At 43.0% G+C, this 16,840-nt stretch overlaps 2 protein-coding genes and 1 long non-coding RNA gene across 4 annotated transcripts in view; 1 reads left to right on the forward strand and 2 right to left on the reverse strand.

Annotated features, from left to right (window-relative positions):
* The window catches only part of LOC142884963 (uncharacterized), a 166,555-nt gene that overhangs the window by 2,676 nt on the left and 147,039 nt on the right, over positions 1–16,840 (reverse strand). The gene's annotated exons all lie outside the window — the stretch shown is intronic.
* Positions 434–6,748, reverse strand: gtf2b (general transcription factor IIB). The gene is made up of 7 exons (XM_076020977.1): positions 6,594–6,748; positions 5,519–5,634; positions 4,165–4,298; positions 3,767–3,913; positions 3,294–3,423; positions 2,794–3,075; positions 434–1,303 (listed from the first exon to the last, which is right to left on the reverse strand). The coding sequence occupies exons 1-7, from the start codon at positions 6,701–6,703 to the stop codon at positions 1,170–1,172; spliced, it is 1,053 nt and encodes a 350-aa protein (XP_075877092.1). The 5' UTR covers positions 6,704–6,748; the 3' UTR covers positions 434–1,169.
* Positions 9,528–16,194, forward strand: lrrc8da (leucine rich repeat containing 8 VRAC subunit Da). Of its 2 annotated transcripts, none has more exons than XM_076020953.1 (2): positions 9,528–9,876; positions 11,884–16,194. In XM_076020953.1, exon 2 carries the CDS (start codon positions 11,886–11,888, stop codon positions 14,445–14,447), a length of 2,562 nt encoding a protein of 853 aa, XP_075877068.1. In that variant the 5' UTR covers positions 9,528–9,876; positions 11,884–11,885; the 3' UTR covers positions 14,448–16,194. The 2 variants fall into 2 exon arrangements, with proteins under 2 accessions (XP_075877068.1, XP_075877067.1); XM_076020952.1 differs by lacking the exon at positions 9,528–9,876 and adding an exon at positions 9,978–10,159.

The raw sequence follows: 16,840 nt of genomic DNA on the forward strand, positions 1-16,840 counted from the left end.
GTGTCATCTGAGCTCGGCTCTGAAGATTGAGTTGCAGGGGGAAAAACCTCAACATCAGTTCAGTTTTCAGAGCGGAGTTCAAGGTGGTGGTTGTTTTTCATTCCTTAATGCTCGGCTGGTTGAGGTGGACCTGACTCGCTCTCTCTTACCTCAAAGTGAAAACACTATCATGACCCTGTTACCAAAAAGATTTATCCTGGCCCCTCTTGAAGCAGCAGGGGGAGAAAGAAAAGATTGATCTGATGTATTCACAGACGGAGGAACGGCCCACAGAGCCGCTCACTGAAAAAATCAACAGTCTGTCAAAATGTCAAACAACCTCGCACACTGTTCTGTGATCAGCTTGCTCCATCTCTACCAAGTGGCTCATCATGGGGAGGGCAGGGTTTATTCTATACATACTGTATGAAAACAGTTAAGCTGAAAGCACTAATTTTATCAATAGTTTAATTATCGACATTTTCCTAATGATGAAAATAGATTGTACAGATGTCTTTTTTTATTATTCTCTCGCCTGTGCATGTTGTTGCCGACAGGTGGCTCGTTATGGATGGTACATCAACACTCAAGTCACAACTGATGCTGTTCAGCCCTGGTGTAAAAAAAGATATTGCATTTCTGCAGTTGCTCATCTTGAATGCACAAATTAAACCTTTGTAATAGTGGCTCAACTCTTCTTTGTGTTTTGAACACCTGCCCAGTGTTTGTGTCTTCGCCCAGAGCTTTTGTGGTGTTTTCAAAGACGAACCCTGAGCTGATTACCATGCTTTAGAAAAAAAAAAGTCTTTATTTTTTAAATTACTTAAATTAATAAAACTAACAAAATAGAACCAGGTCCATTTTCCTACAAAACAGCAAAAAAAAAAAAAAAAAGTTTATGAGAACCAGCCTAAAATTGCAAGCAACTGTCTTTCCACTTGGACACATATACGCGACAGTATATACACTCAACTGGTTACTGTAGTAACAGTCTGCAAAGCTCTCTGCAAAGTGTTGGAATGTGTCCACTGAATTTCTGCGAGTGCCTCTACACGAGCTCCAAGTCTCAGGAGGGACATGGGTGGAAAATAAAATGCAACAAAAATAAATTGGGGAAGAAGAAAAAAACTGAAAAGATAACAGTCCTGTAAGAACAGCAGAAAAATAGTTGCTGTGAGCGCGCGTTGTTTTCACAGTTGAGGCAGCTTGTCGACGGGTGTGTCGAACTTGAAGTCTGGAGGGAAGAGTTCGGCGGCGCGGGGGTAGATGAGACGGTACGACTGTCTGATGGTGACGTCGGCCACGCCGGCAATATCTCCGATTTCTGTGGAAACGACAAGAATGACACCTTTGATTTAATCATCCAGAGAACCTGGTGCTTCCTTTCGGCATGTGACAATTTTCCAGCAGAGTATCAATGGAAGACTCGCAGCTGGTGTAGGTAAGCAAGGGGCTGTCTTGGCACGGGTGGGTTTAAAAGCGTGTGTTTTTCTGCACGGTTTTGCCTTTCATCCACGTCACTGCAGTTATAGGCTCTTGAAACCAGAGGTTTTTGTAATCTGAGTCCAGGGTGAACTTTTTGGAGAACTCGCGTTACTGCAGTCACGTGTGGACAGGAAAACCGCAGTAATCTCTCGTTGCCAGGTCTCAGTAAAAGGTCTCTGTGTTCGACGTCAACAGTGAGGTGTCTCCATATAGACGACGAGTGGACACGAACAGCTCGCCAGGGTTAGCATAAACACAGCTAGCAGCACTATTGGGCAACTGATCAGCGCTTTGTGTGTCACAGTGATTTGACTGAGACCGACTACAAATCCACATTTTGTTGGATTTTTATCAATTTTGTACACAAAATAATCTGACCTGCTTCAGTTTGCCATTGTTGTTTTTCCAGTCATGAATTTTTCCAGCCTTGTGATTGGGAAAAAAAAAGGTCTTCCTGTTAGTAGTAATACCACCACCCACCGCTTTTGGCTTATTATTCATGCAGCTGAGAAAATTTAATTATTGATGGGGAGGCGTCCAAGTCTCCCACACTAGGGGGCGATATGAGTCTTTCGCTGTAGTGATCCACAATGTGTAAATCCCTCCCGGTGTGTGCGTCACCATGGCGAGTGATCCCAACCCTTCATTCTTGGTGCATACAGGTTCGAAAAACAGACTGCGGGAGAGGGTTTGTAATCGTAGTGTATGGGGGCTTCAGTAAAGGCAATGAAATGAATCTACCGACTCCTTTTATTGTGTTGATAAATAGAAGTAGGAAACACAATGTTAATGAAAGAGTTTTGAACACATTTCCAAATAACGCACGGATCATTTGAGAAACTTTGTGGACTTGTGAAGACGTTTCGAGCCTCCAGGCAGAAACTATAAGCCGTAATTCCACTCCAGGTGAGAAGTGCCATTGTTCTGTATGAACTGGCGAGTTGTACAGAGCACCGTGTCGTTGCTAACTTTTTTTGGAGAACACAAATTAAGTAAAAGGGTTCTCGGTCAACTCGTAGTAGCGCCACATATTGAAGGAGCTCGTGTCTTGAATGTGTTTGTTCCGGGGTCAGCCGCTGGCTCGGGGGTGCGGCGCATGCGCAGCAACACATTGTCCAGTTACTCCGACTAAGGAATATACATGGCGAAGAAATTCGAATTCCAATCGCATTATCTGGGCGTCTCAATCGGAGTTCTCAAACTTCTGAGTTCCCAAAAGTGTCATGTTAAAGTTGTGAGTGCCTGAGAAAGTTCTATCGTGGCTTCCATCCGAGAGTCAATCTTCCAGATCTGATCAGAGTCGGCCCCTGCACCGGCCCCACCACTCACCTTTCTGAGTCTTCTTCTCGGCAGAGGCCTGCGAGGCCATGTAGATGGCGGCTGCGGCCACCGAGATGGGGCTCCTGCCGGGCACCAGGTCCAGCTCCACGGCTTTCCTGGCGATGAAGGTGGCCGCCATCTGCACCTGCTTGGGCAGGCCCAGGTTGGAGCAGAAGCGGGACATGAAGTCTCCGGTGGTGATGAGGTCCACGCTGGTCTCCAGGGCCTTCAGGATCAGCTTGAAACACCGGCCAATCTCCTTCTTGGAGATGCGAGAGACGGCGCAGATTTCTGTGTGAAGAGGAGGAGGAGGAGGAGGGAGGAGGAGGAGGAGGAGGAGGAGGAGGAAGAGGAAACTGCAGCTTCAGAACGGTGTTAGAGAAACGTATATTTTTGGTTGGTGATGTGACGGGGGATTTTTTCAAAGTAAAAAATGTGCGGTGGCTCAAAAAAGGTTGACAAACACTGATCTGGAGCGAGAACGCTTCAGTGTGAGCTGCTTTCCTGACCTTTAAATGTCCTGGGCACGCCTTCCTGCCGACAGGCGATGTAGAGGCAGGCTGAGGCAATGGCGTCATTGGCTCGGCCCTTCAAGCTCTTCTGCTCATAAACCTGCTTGAACAAGTTGTTTGTTCTGTCCTGCAACGTGGAAACAACCTTAGTGTGCATCCATTAAAAAAAAGTACTAGTAGGATTATTAGCGTTTTTCTTCTATAACGGACACATGATCATTTTATTAGATGTTATCTTCGTACCTCGACATGTTTGAAGAGAAAATAATTCTGTCTGTTATGGAAGAAAAACGCTAAAACTTGTATATATTTAATGAAGATGCAATAAATCCCACTCAGTTGTTAAATTGCAGTCCTAAGGCATTATTTGTAATATACCAATATTTTCTAACAAGAATCTGTCCAAGACATGACAAAAAAATATTTCTAAAAGTTTTGCTTGATTAAAAACAACAACAACAACAACCTACCACTATGTTTCTTGGCAGGTTGATGCGATCAGCCATGGTGGTGATTTCCTTGAAGGCATTGAGCATGGCCCGGTCTGAGCTGCTCATGGTCCTCCTGTTCTGGTACTTGGAGTTACCAAATTCATCAAAACTAGCTGCGCCTGTTCCCTGCAGTGGAAACATTGAAACTATGAGTCCCATTTAGAGTAGAGAAGAAGGGAGCCTGCTGCTTTGGAGGAGACGAGGGGATGAAACTCGGTGACAGGTTCTTCATCAGACTAAAATAGTCACAATAACAAATCCAGCAATCCTGCCAGGGCAGATATGGTCACTATTAAAATGCTAAATGCTGCATTATTTGTATTTCTACACTTAAACGTGTAGAAAATTGCAGTTCCAGTTACACAACACTACTCCACCTTGCTGATCATGGTGGTCAGGTCGCCTCCGTTGAGCAGCGGGTTCTGGGCGTCTCCCACTCTGGAAGGATCTTTGAGGGCTTTCTCATTGGAGAAGGTTCTCCACTCTGAGCCGACATCAATCACGCGGTCACCTGACAGACAAATGTTGCAACGGGTGACAATAAAATTGTGCATTTAAAAAAAAAAAACCAAAGCACATTGGAGAGTGGGGCTGGATGTGGCAGGAAGCCGACGGTGGAAACACACACTGTAGAGTTGGAGAGCAGCTGTCTTCCTCTCAGACAAAAAGGTTCTTCCTCTATCTGGCTGCGGCTTGTGCAGGTTTGGCTGCACGCCAGTACAGTCAGTAGCAATGGCTGAACGAGGCAAAACTGCCTTAACCTTTACGTATAAAAAAGTACCTGGCTAAATTAGATCCCTCTGGAATAATTAGAGGGGATGATCAGCAGTGTAATCCTATTCCCTCAAGCCCAGAGATGCTTTGATGTTTGCAAGTGACTGACATTGCACAGAACTGAGTGAGACAAGGAGTAATAAGTAGTAACAACGTCAACTACTAACAAGTAGTAAAAGTCTAATAGTAATCCTTTCTTGACGTCTGAAAAGTACAGAAGTTAATACAGAGGCATGAAGTCCTGCACGAGCGCTCGCTGTCCTTCCACTTCGTGGCTCCTTAGCTTCCAAAACCCAGAGAACACGATGGAGAATTACATCTCTCACATCTTAATCCCGTTAGGTTTTCTTGAACCATCCATCAGCCTTTCCAGTGTTGTTGTTCATCCCCTCGGAGAGCAGCTGAACCATGAGAGCGCGTCACTCCCCATAAAACAGTCTGCTGCCTTCTCTCCTCCCATCAGACCTGCCGCCGCTCAGGAGGCCCATTAGAGCAGGACCGCGTCCTCCCACAGCTCTGGCTTTCATCAGGCGTTAACGGGATGTTTCCCCTGTGTGTAACACTGAACAAGATGCCTGACCTGGTTGCAATCATGAGTTCCTGCAAATCGCTGCTTTTAAACCTTCTTTTGTGGTGGTGTTTTTTTGTCCAACAAAGCATCAGTTGAAGCAGGAAGTTGTTTATTTTTTGGGTGGGGAAACATACTAACACAATAATGCTCAACTGGTGTCTTGGTGAGAAGAAAAAACACCTGAAAATAGCTAGACAGCGCCTTTATCAATCAATACAGTAAAATTTCCTTTTAATTATCATTAATGACAGAATTTCCTCGCCAGCAACAGCTTTAGTGTGTGTAAATTCAACTCAACAAACATTTCTACAATGCCTACAACCTATAAAACTGTGTAAAAGACAGAAGCAGAGAGGTGTGAACATGCTCATATTGAAGATACTGACCGACAACAAGGCCACAATCGGGACAAATCATGTCCCCAGCTCTGTAGTCCTCCACCAAGATGGACTCAGGGTGATTAGGGCAATGGACTCTTGGAAGGCCAGCCACTCCATCTCCACTGCAGATGCACAATGACAGTTTGACGAGAAATAAAGATGCAAGGAGAAAAAAAATTAAACTGTTGTAATCCGTTACTTGCTTGTTAGATTTAAAAAATAAATAAATAGAGAGAGAGAGAGAGAGAGAGAGAGAGAGAGAGAGAGAGAGAGAGTTAAAATAATAATTTCCGCTAAGCAAGCTTATATTTTACTATCAGAAGTGAGGCTTCAAAAGCTAATGTCCAGATGTGTTCACGTAATAAGGATAAAGCTCGTCTTCAGAATGAAACCGTGTAACGATTACAGATTCTTGGTGTTGGATGATCAAACAATGAGAACTATACGCAGAATGACAAAAGAGTTCCTCTGTTGCTTAACAGAAGTCGTGCCAACCCTTTTCAAAATTCACCACTTTCTCTTTCCGGTCGTCATATAAGATGGCAACATACGAGACATCCCTCGAGGTATTTCTATCTATGACGGTACCAAAGCATCAAACGCAAAGCTAAGAAATCACAGTTCAGGGTAAACATCGCTTCTGTTGTTCACCTTTTGTTACGTCGACACGGCTAGTGGAAAACAATTCAACGTGTCAATATACATTTACGGCAACCCCTTATGAATAGCGGTACTGCGCCCCCAAAACAACGCTGCTCTTAAACGCATAGAAATTGGAGACGAATGCAAAAGTGACGCAACGGCGAAGTCGTTTTCTTTTCTGTCGAATTGTACTACACAATGACGACACAAGCAGCGGCAGCAGCGCGGCGATACAGATGGTGACTTCTGGCAACATCTTTCCGCCTAGCTTCCTGGCTAACTAAGTTAGCCGTAGCCCGGAATACGCGATAGTGGGACCTGGGATGTGTCACTTTGCGGCATGATAAACGTACGTCGAAATAAAAACGTCTGCGTTTTCTGAAAACAGCCCAAACTGAAGTGGAAATTGACTTGAAATTTGGCCAAAGTTGCTACGCACCGGCTCGTCGACGCCATGTCACTCCTTCCTCCGCCCGTGTGCTGCTGGAGAGTCGACTTCGCGTCTTCTTCTATGTTTTTTTCCGGCACCCCAAACCTCAGGCCCTCCATTACTGCCACCCTGAGGATACAATTTCAACGGCCATACCTTGTGCAACGGAGCATTTTTATCGCTCAGCACCTCTTTTATCTTAGATCGGTAATTAATCTCAGAATTCTAATTCTGGAATTCACGAGGAAGACCACTGTTTTTTTTTAATTCATTAATTAACTTAATTCTCCTACTCACAAAAGGAAGACACTGCTCGTTGAAAGCTCTCAAACGACTTAATTGAATTGTCTTTTTTCATAGAAATATAATTTGAAACAATAATTAATATATTTAGTCACTTCCTCATTAGACTTTATTATCTTCCCTTCAAAGAAACACAGCCTTTAATCCTCTCCAGCCATTGTCTGTTCTTGGTAGTGAGCAAGTCTAAGTTGATGGATGGATAAATAGGACAGAAGAATTTCGTATATTCAATTAGTATGTAATATAAGATCTCCTGGTTTCATCACAAGAAATATCTGTATGATACTTGATCAGAAAAGAAATAAGTACAGGGAATGGGCAATTAGAAACTGTTCGGAATTACACCTTGAATTAATCCTTATAGAGATTAAAACATCAGCAAATATAAAGTTTATTCACATCAGTAATAAAATTGTTAAAACTATTAATTTAGAAAAAAATAACCATTCAAAGTTGTGGTAAAAAAAAAAAAAAAAAATAGCAGCGTGTACAAGAAAACAGAAGATGGGGCTCAACAAAAACTGTGTTGACGTGCCTTTACTTAGCAGTGACATTACTGTGTTTGCAATGTAACATGCATTTTCACAGGTTAATCCTGGTCTTCCAACCAGTTACAAAAACCATGCCTAAAGTCTTTTCTGTTGTCATGTAAATAAAAAGTAAACAACTTGCCATGTAGACTCAGTCATAATTTGCTGAGCGTGCATGTCTGTATTGAGCAATCCACTTTGACATCCGGTGCATGTTGGCAGCTTTGGCTCACGTGTTGTCTGAGCTAAACCTTTTGAAAATTATGGTGAGAGACAACTGTGGATCTCTGTGTAAATATCCAACTTCTCAAACATGTCTTCACTTGTAAAACAAAACAAAACAAAACAAAACAAAAACAACAACCAAAAAACGTGTGCATTAGTAGGGCAATTTTCTGAGAAGCACTGAAATTCATGCTATGGTTTTATTTTAAATAAAATTACTTGTGGCAATTTGAGAAGAATAGAAAGTGATGTCCCTTTCAGTCTCTTTCTTTGTCTCAAAGGCATATCCAAATTAATGCTGTACACTACCCACACAGCAACCTAAGCTCTGTTTCGTTCTTGTTATTGTATGCATCAAGTGGAATTAAGTTGAGTAAAATAGTTTCTGAGTAGACAGGTTTTTGCTGCTATTGTGGCTTTCCACAAATTCACAATGATTTTCCTTTTCCACTTGCATACAGACATGCGTCAAATTGAATCTAATCCCTAGCGGGCGTTTGTGCCACTGAGGTCCACACTGAATAATTTATATGTGACTGAGGCAGATCTCGATTTGCTGAACTGGTTGCCTGGGGTCCTCAGCTGTTCTCCCCGTCCCCTCAGAGACAAGCAGCACCATAATGTCTACCTCCAAATCCTACAGCCACGCCCTGAGACAACACACTGGCTTGTTGCAACATTTATATACTGTTTTATATATTACATTCAAATGTCTGTCATTATGATCCCAATAGAATATTTCAACTTTTTTTCTACTCTGACTAAGACTTTCGTTATATTTATAATTAGCTTCAGCATACAGGCACCTCTTTCTCATCCTCTTTGTCTTTGTCTAGGTTTCTATGGGGGTTTAAGGTTTGACAGTTATTACAAGAGGACCTCACTTAACGCCATGCTGCCAAAGTCACAGCAGTGCTGCTGTCATTCATGTGCTGCCTTTTCTTTTGTTTGTCCACCCCCTGTGTCTCATGGAGCTCATCTGTGTTTGGCACTTTTTGCAGTGTGATTCATTCCCTTCGCTCTTCCAGGTTCTTGTGTTACCTTTTGTGCTCACCTGTTCTATCAGCACCATGAATGTTTGCCACTCCCTGACAGACCAACTTTTCTGTATTTTACAGAATAATTTCATCTATATATATTTATAAATATTTCATTAATAGACTACAATAGTTTTACCACATTGCAAAACCAACTCTCACGCCTCACTCATCTGCCATCTTCTTGTAACCTCTCGTGAACAAAGAAAAAGTCCACACTCCTACATTTTCACATTTGTGAACGCTGCCACATAGTGCAAACCCCCTGTGACTGCTGTTCTCCCATTCTCGTTTCTCTCCCTCTCAAAGTACAAGGGTAGCGTCAGTGAGAACAGGGAGCCAGCAGCCTGAGACCGGTTAAAACCTGTATGGGTTGCAGCCGAGGAGACACTTCCTCCACGCAGTGCATCATCAACTAAATCCAGAATAAGCTGGAACTGATGAATGAGCTGAGCACACAGGGTCCTACGAACTGCTGATTTTTTTATTTTTTATTTTTTTTTTAAGATAGATAGACAGACAGACAGACAGACAGATAGATATATAGATAGATATATAGATAGATAGATAGATAGATAGATAGATAGATAGATAGATTAGTCACCCATTAGTATCACTTCGGAGGACTTTGTGCCGTCTGTAGTGAGACAAAAGAGAACAGTGTGGTGCGTTCAAGTAGCATAGTACAGACGACGGTCACGGACGCATAAAAAGAAACTTTTGAGTTACAGACGTGTAATTTTTATTCATTATTTTATTTTATATTTATTCCTCGACAAAGTGCATATTTTTCGTCCACCTCCCAGCACAAAATGTATCCTTCGGGCTTCAAATTGTGATTTCCACCTTCCACCGTGATGATGCGCGTCGAGTATTGTGCTCCCCGAAGGCAAGTTCTAACTTGCTGGCAACAGGGAGGGAAAAAAGTCTTTGTCTGCCATGCAGCTCATGAAGTAGCGTGCGTGCACCGTGAACGCAGCATGAGATAAACTGGCAGGCGGGTATCTTCTGGAAGCGGACGGATGGTGCCATCGTCCAATGAGAGACGCCTATAAAGCCAGCAGCAGCAGCAGCGGCTCCATATTGTATGTAGCCGACGCACTCGCAAATACCTCACGCTCTCTGGAGATCCGCCCGGTTTTTTTGCACACCGCCCCGACGCGCGGCTCGACAGCCGGCCCCGTCTCCGGGACTCAGGTATAAGGGATGGAGCTTGGACGGCCACAACACGACCGTCGATTATTCTGCGTTTTTTTCTTCTTCTTCTTCTTCTTCTTCTTCTTCTCTCTCGCCTTAAACGCAACAACTGAGGAGTCCCGTGGATTTTTGTATTAAACGGGGCCAAAGGGTTCAGGTTAGAGGGGAGAGAGAAAGAGAGAGAGAGAGAGAGAGAGAGAGAGAGAGAGAGAGAGAGAGAGAGAGAGAGGTATGCGGGCTGAAGAAGAAATAATTGGATTGAGATAACACCGCAACACAGCAAGTACGTATGTTTTGACTTTGTGGCGGTGCGGAGTGTGCACTTTGCGCCCGAAGCCTTGCGCGCACGATCGACAACTTTATTGATCTTTCCGCGTGGTCACGGGTGCAATGTGTTGTTGTCCCGTTTTTGTACGGACGTGAAACTGACAACATGGTGTAAATGTGTGACGCCGGGACACATGGCGTGGCTTTGCTTCACGCTTTAACAAGTCACCTGACCCGGTGTACGCCAACAGATGGCTTGTGCGCATGGACACCTGGCATGAGGTCGGAAAAGTCACCCACGCATAGAAATATCACGTTTCCTCATTATTGTCGACAAGAAGCGGGGGGAGGAAACATATTCACTGTTGATTTTCATGTTCTACGTCAGGACTGGCCCTAAGTTGTCTTATACAAGTGTCCGCCTGCCATTCTTCAATTGAGTCTTCAAATCGTGTTTGGCTACAGATTGTATCACACGGTTAGAGAAGTTTTGTAGAGGCAGAACATTTCTCCAGGGTCTGGTGTGTTGCACAGTGCTCCACCCTTTCATAGGGGCCCCAAGCACAAAGCCTGTCTGTTTGTTTTGTGTTGCCTTTTTGCGTATATCTTCCATCAAGCGTGAAGACACTATCCTGTTGGAGGCTTGCTAAATTGTAAGCAGTGTTTGGTGAGCCACAGTTTGGCAACATAACTTGCAGCAAGACAGTTCAGTGCTCTCAATTCTGATTCATTTTTCAATTATGCCAATAAGAAGTGAATGAAGTATTAATAACTGTATACTAGTTGCCTATGCACACCTAAAAAGTTGTTGGAGCAAGCACTGTACACTTATGTACACTTGAGTGTGCATGTACATGTACCTGCTTTGTGGCGGGTCTGTTCAGGTGCGTTTGCTATTCATACAAATGGGCCAGTTTAGATAATTACAGGATCAAATTCAGCTGCTTTTAATTAAGGTGTCTGCACCCCCTGAAATGTAAAACGGAATACTCATAATGACAGCAGGCGTGTGGTTAAAATGATGGGTTGTGGACTAGTAAAGAATTGAAATTCGAATTCCATAAACAACAAGCTGGAGAAGATCTCTGGTCAAAGAGTCCAGATTCTGGCTTTATCCATTAACATTAAAATTTTATTTTTAATCGTCCTTCAGATACTCTGTCAGTTCAATGGTTAACAGTCTGTATGCATTGTGTTTTTGAACTCTTACTACAGAGTAGGTCAATATATTTTGAGAAACGATTTTTTTCATTTAAATCTACCCAGTACAGAAGTTTCACATCCATAAACTGAGTCAGCAGAGAGCTTCAGTCAGCGCTGCACATGTGGGGACTTCTCAGTGAGTCATAACACTTGATAGAGCTACTTCAAAGGGCTCTGAACTGTTCCAGTAACAAGAGGTTGTAAGTCTGGATTTAGCTTTTCCTTGGCTCTGTTCCTGAAAATCATTAAAATAGTACTACTTGAAAGCAGACTGTCAAATCAGAAGGAGCAAGAGTTACAGTTTGTCGACTTTTGCCATCTATTTTCAATTGGTGTGAAGAACTTTTGCGCTCTGTTGTGTAATGGCACGACAATGAAGCTGGCCTCCTGGAAAATTTGATATGTATTTTGAGCTGGTCATTGTTGTGTCTGTAATCATGAATATAATCACCTTTGAGTTGTTGTTTTTTTTTTACCTCATGTAAATTCAGGTGAACAGCTGTGCAAAATTGCCTGACTTTGCTCCTTTTGTTGCAGTGATGTTCACGCTCGCTGAGGTTGCATCGCTGAATGACATCCAGCCGACGTACCGTATCCTGAAGCCATGGTGGGACGTGTTTATGGACTACCTGGGCCTGGTTATGCTCATGCTTGCTATATTCGCCATGACCATGCAAATCACCAAGGACCAGGTGGCTTGCCTTCCTTATCTGGAGGACCCAGAGGTGGCCTCAGGAGCCAATCCTAATTTGTTCCCAGCGCAGACCACACAGGCAGCAGCCACATCAACAAGCAGCGGTAACCCCATGGTGACCTCCATTCCAAAAGTCACTAAGGACTTACCAGATGAAGTTGTCAGTGAGATTCATACCACACACCATCACACGGCTGTGCTGGCGGAGAAACATTTTAATCAACCTCAGCCAACAGGGTTGAAGACCAACCTGGACTTCCAACAATACGTCTTCATCAACCAAATGTGTTACCATGTTGCCTTGCCCTGGTATTCCAAGTACTTTCCATACCTCACCCTTATCCACACTCTTGTTCTCATGGTGAGTAGCAATTTCTGGTTCAAGTACCCCAAAACGAGCTCAAAGATTGAGCATTTTGTGTCCATTCTGGGCAGATGTTTTGAGTCTCCCTGGACTACCAAGGCTTTGTCTGAAACAGCTTGCGAGGACTCCGAGGAAAACAAACAGAGACTGACGGGAACTTCCTCGGTGCCCAAGCAGGTTTCCTTAGAGGGGAAGGAGGAGGGCACAAATGCAAACTCATCCACACCCATGCTCGGGGTAAAGGTCTCTGCAGATAAGCCCATCGCAGAAGTTCCTAGTAGTATGACAATCTTGGACAAAAAAGATGGGGAGCAGGCCAAAGCTCTATTTGAGAAAGTCAGGAAATTCAGAGCCCATGTGGAAGACAGCGATTTCATCTATAAACTTTACGTGGTGCAGACTATCATCAAAACTGTAAAGTTTATTTTAATATTGTCCTACACCTCAACATTCTTGGCAAAAATCAACTTTAGTCATGAGTGTGAACCTGATATTAAACAGCTGACTGGCTATAGGAAATTCTTTTGTACCCATAATATGGCGTACATGCTGAACAAACTGCTGATTAGCTACATGGCCTTAATTTTGATCTATGGAATGGCGTGTTTGTACTCTCTCTTCTGGGTATTTAGGCGCCCACTTAAGGAATACTCGTTCGAGAAGGTCCGTGAGGAGAGCAGCTTTAGTGACATTCCTGATGTCAAAAATGACTTTGCATTCCTCTTACACATGGTTGACCAATATGACCAGCTCTACTCCAAACGCTTTGGCGTCTTCCTGTCCGAGGTCAGTGAAAACAAGCTCAGGGAGATAAGTCTCAATCACGAGTGGACCTTTGAAAAAGTCAGGCAGCTGGTGACCCGCAATGCACAAGATCAGCAAGAGCTCCACCTTTTCATGCTGTCTGGTCTCCCGAATGCAGTGTTTGACCTCACAGACTTGGAGGTGCTGAAACTGGAGCTGCTCCCTGAGGTGAGGTTCACGGCTAAAGTCTCTCAAATGACGAGTCTGCAGGAGCTTCACCTCTGCCACTGTCCAGCCAAAGTGGAGCAGACAGGCTTTGCTTTTCTCCGGGACCATCTCCGCTGTCTTCACGTCAAGTTCACTGATATAGCTGAGATTCCAACATGGATCTATTTGCTCAGGAGTTTGAGGGAGCTCAATCTAATCGGCAACTTGAGCTCCGAAAACAACAAAATGATTGGTCTGGAATCCATGCGAGATTTGAGGCATTTAAAAACACTGTGTTTAAAAAGCAACCTCACCAAAATGCCCACGAATATCACAGAGCTCTCGCCACATCTCATTAGGTTATTTGTGCACAATGATGGTACAAAGCTGCTGGTTCTAAACAGTCTAAAGAAGATGACCAGTCTGACTGAACTGGAACTGTACAATTGTGAACTTGACAGGATCCCACATGCTATTTTCAGCCTCACCAACTTACAGGAGCTTGACCTAAAATCCAACAACATCCGCACAATAGAGGAGATCATAAGCTTTCAGCACCTCAAGAGGCTCACATGCCTTAAATTGTGGCACAACAAAATCATCACCATCCCATCTTCCATCAGCCAAGTCAAGTCTCTTGAGGCCCTCCACCTCTCTCACAATAAACTGGAGACCCTTCCGCCGGCATTGTTCTCGCTCCCTAAACTGCGGCACTTGGACCTGGGCCACAACTCCATTGCAGTGCTACCCCCTGATGTGGGTCTTCTCCACAACCTCCAGCACCTGGCCATCAACTCCAACAAACTGGAGGTGCTTCCCAAGACGCTGTTTAGGTGTACCAAGTTGAAGGTGTTGTGCCTGGGGAACAATGCACTCAGCGTGCTGCCAGAATCTGTGGGCCAACTGGTGCAGGTCACTCAGCTGGAGCTGAAAGGAAACTGTCTGGACAAACTGCCTGTTCAGTTGGGAAACTGCCGCATGCTGCGCAGAACCGGCCTGGTTGTAGAGGACCATCTCTTTGACGCACTGCCTGTGGAGGTTAAGGAGAGCATCAGCCAGGAGACCAGCGTACCCTTTACAAGTGGCTTATAGCACACAACGGCTAGCACCTTGTGGTTTATGACAAAGCTGTGTTGTACATGTTGGAGTAGACTTAATACCCTAATGATCCATACACTTTAATTGTACTTTTTATGATTATTTTAAAGATTTTCTCAGTTTGTATTAAAATGGTACATATTCCTTTCAAAGATGTATCGACTCTGGCAATGTCTCTAGATGTGGCTTTCTCCTAGCATCTTGTTGTAAGAAACCGATTTGTCTTCTATGATGATGTGGACAGAAACTCCTTTATCGAAAGTGAATAGCTTTGTCATTACTATTGTAGGTTCTCAGGTATACTTGTATTCATGGGTAATGTCAAGATCACCATGTAGTCCCTTTGCTATATGAAGGGCACTGCAGAAGAAAGGTTGAGCCTCTCTGACTGCTGGCCATGGCTATACTGCTTAATATTTTGACTGTTTCGGCAAAAATGCAGTACTCCACATTTAATCTAAACAAATAATCGAAAAAACGTGAAATAATGATTGCTTCACACACTCAATAAGGGTCATATTTATTGCATTTTCACAATGATGATGCATTTGCACGAAATGTTATGTATTCCAGAATCTCTAATCAAATCTGTTTTCATGTCAATTGTCAGCAAAACAGCAAAAATCATGTGAAAATCCAATCCACATATGGAGGTACTTTCGATTGGATTCAAATCTATTATTTATGTATGCGATTTTAGTGTGGACGTGCCTGTCCATGTCATTGGATGTAAGTGGGCCTGTTGCATCTTGACGAACAATGTGCGAGACAGTCACACTTTCAAATGTCCTGTATGGGGAGCATCAAGACCCGATTTGAGAAACAAATCAGATATGAGTGCAGTGTGAATGTAGGCAGAGAAAAAAATCTAGTCGCCGGTTAGTTCTAATAAGGCACAGCCCGGCAGTTAATTTGTCACATGGTTTATCCGAGTGGTGTAGCCGCAGCAAGGTGTCAGAGATGGCTGACGTTTTTGTATATACTGGCACCTTCTACCACTTAGGAGCCCACAAAGGGTCTTGACAGGGAAAAACATTTTAGCCTTAAATGCTGCTATTTTTGTTAAGTGAGGGCTTTTAAAACAAAATGCCAAAAACTGTCCACATAGCAGTTTCTATATGTTATGTATGGGGCATAATGCTGAGGTTTTTGTAGTTATTCCACTTTATTTGTTCCTTATGACTTGTCGCTGACATAACATTTTGGAGTTGTGAAACTCAGGCGAAGACGAAGCACCAGAAATGAACCTTTATTTTGTTGTTGTCTACGAATGCCTACAGTAATTCATTTGCACACACTTTAAATGTTCTGTGAATTTCTCGTGTGATATAGTGTCATAGAACTTACTGAATGGTAAAAGGGACATGTGATTTTTAAAAACATTCATGGATAGACATATATATATATATATATGTATGTATATGTATATGTATATGTATATATATATATATAGATATATATATATATAGATAGATATATATATATATATGTATATATATATGTCTATATGTGTGCATATATATTATTTTTAATGTAAATGTTCTATAAAACTAGCAAGACTGTTTTATATGACAGATTAATGAACAGACTGCTATCATCAAATGTATGCCTTCATTTATTATGTTTGTGTATATATAGTTGTCTTTGTGTGTGCACTCTCAGTGCTGTAACACCTTGTTGATTGTAGGTTTAAAGTTCATAACTCCATGGCACAATAAATCACAATGTTAGGAGAAAAAAGCCTACTCTTTGTTTATCTCTCATCAACAAAAAAAGTTTTCAAGGCACATTAAGGGGGTTTTGTATCTTGAACTGATCCTGAAAACTACTTGACATTTTCTCTGACATTCACACTCCCTTACAAATTACCACTAACATCTGACTCAGTCTTGCCATGAACACTTTGAACAGTTTGAATTTGCCCCCCAGACGCACCCAGTAAACTGTGTTATCAAGTGAAAGATAATGCATGTTTGAAGTAAAGTCATTTTTTACAGTCGGCCAGCTCTTCACTGGTCTGTCTTAACACTTTGTTTTTATGAGCCGTGACCCAATTTGCTATCTTTTCCAGATGTCTCTTGTTAATATGATAGGATAGGGTGAATATCCCACACTCGCCCATCTTGGTCTACTGAGGTTATATCTATAAGGCCTCACTACACTGTGGGGAGTGTGTTTGTTTTTACAGCAGACTTAATAATCTCTGCAAACCAATAACATTGAACCAGGTAGCCTAGACACACAAGAGTTCTCTGCTGTGTGTGCGTATAGATTTTGGCAACAGTGTAGAGATCGTACTTGACTCGATATTCCTTCAACAGTCTCGCGGTTTGCGCTGTACTTATATGAAAATTCCTTCGATACAAATTTAGCAGTGTGAGAGTGTG

Source organism: Nelusetta ayraudi, unplaced genomic scaffold (assembly GCF_046127955.1).
Source record: "Nelusetta ayraudi isolate G7.1 ecotype Tasmania unplaced genomic scaffold, CSIRO-AGI_Nayr_v1 ptg000011l, whole genome shotgun sequence".
NCBI lineage: Eukaryota > Metazoa > Chordata > Actinopteri > Tetraodontiformes > Monacanthidae > Nelusetta > Nelusetta ayraudi.

What these genes read in the sequence shown, in the direction of transcription:
- gtf2b (XM_076020977.1), bottom strand. Translation starts at nt 6,703, where the DNA reads ATGGAGGGCCTGAGGTTTGGGGTGCCGGAAAAAAACATAGAAGAAGAC. An exon ending in GACATGGCGTCGACGAGCCG is followed by an intron (nt 5,635 to 6,593) that starts GTGCGTAGCAAC and finishes GTGCATCTGCAG; the next exon opens with TGGAGATGGAGTGGCTGGCC. An exon ending in CGTGCCCAGGACATTTAAAG is followed by an intron (nt 3,076 to 3,293) that starts GTCAGGAAAGCA and finishes CTCTTCACACAG; the next exon opens with AAATCTGCGCCGTCTCTCGC.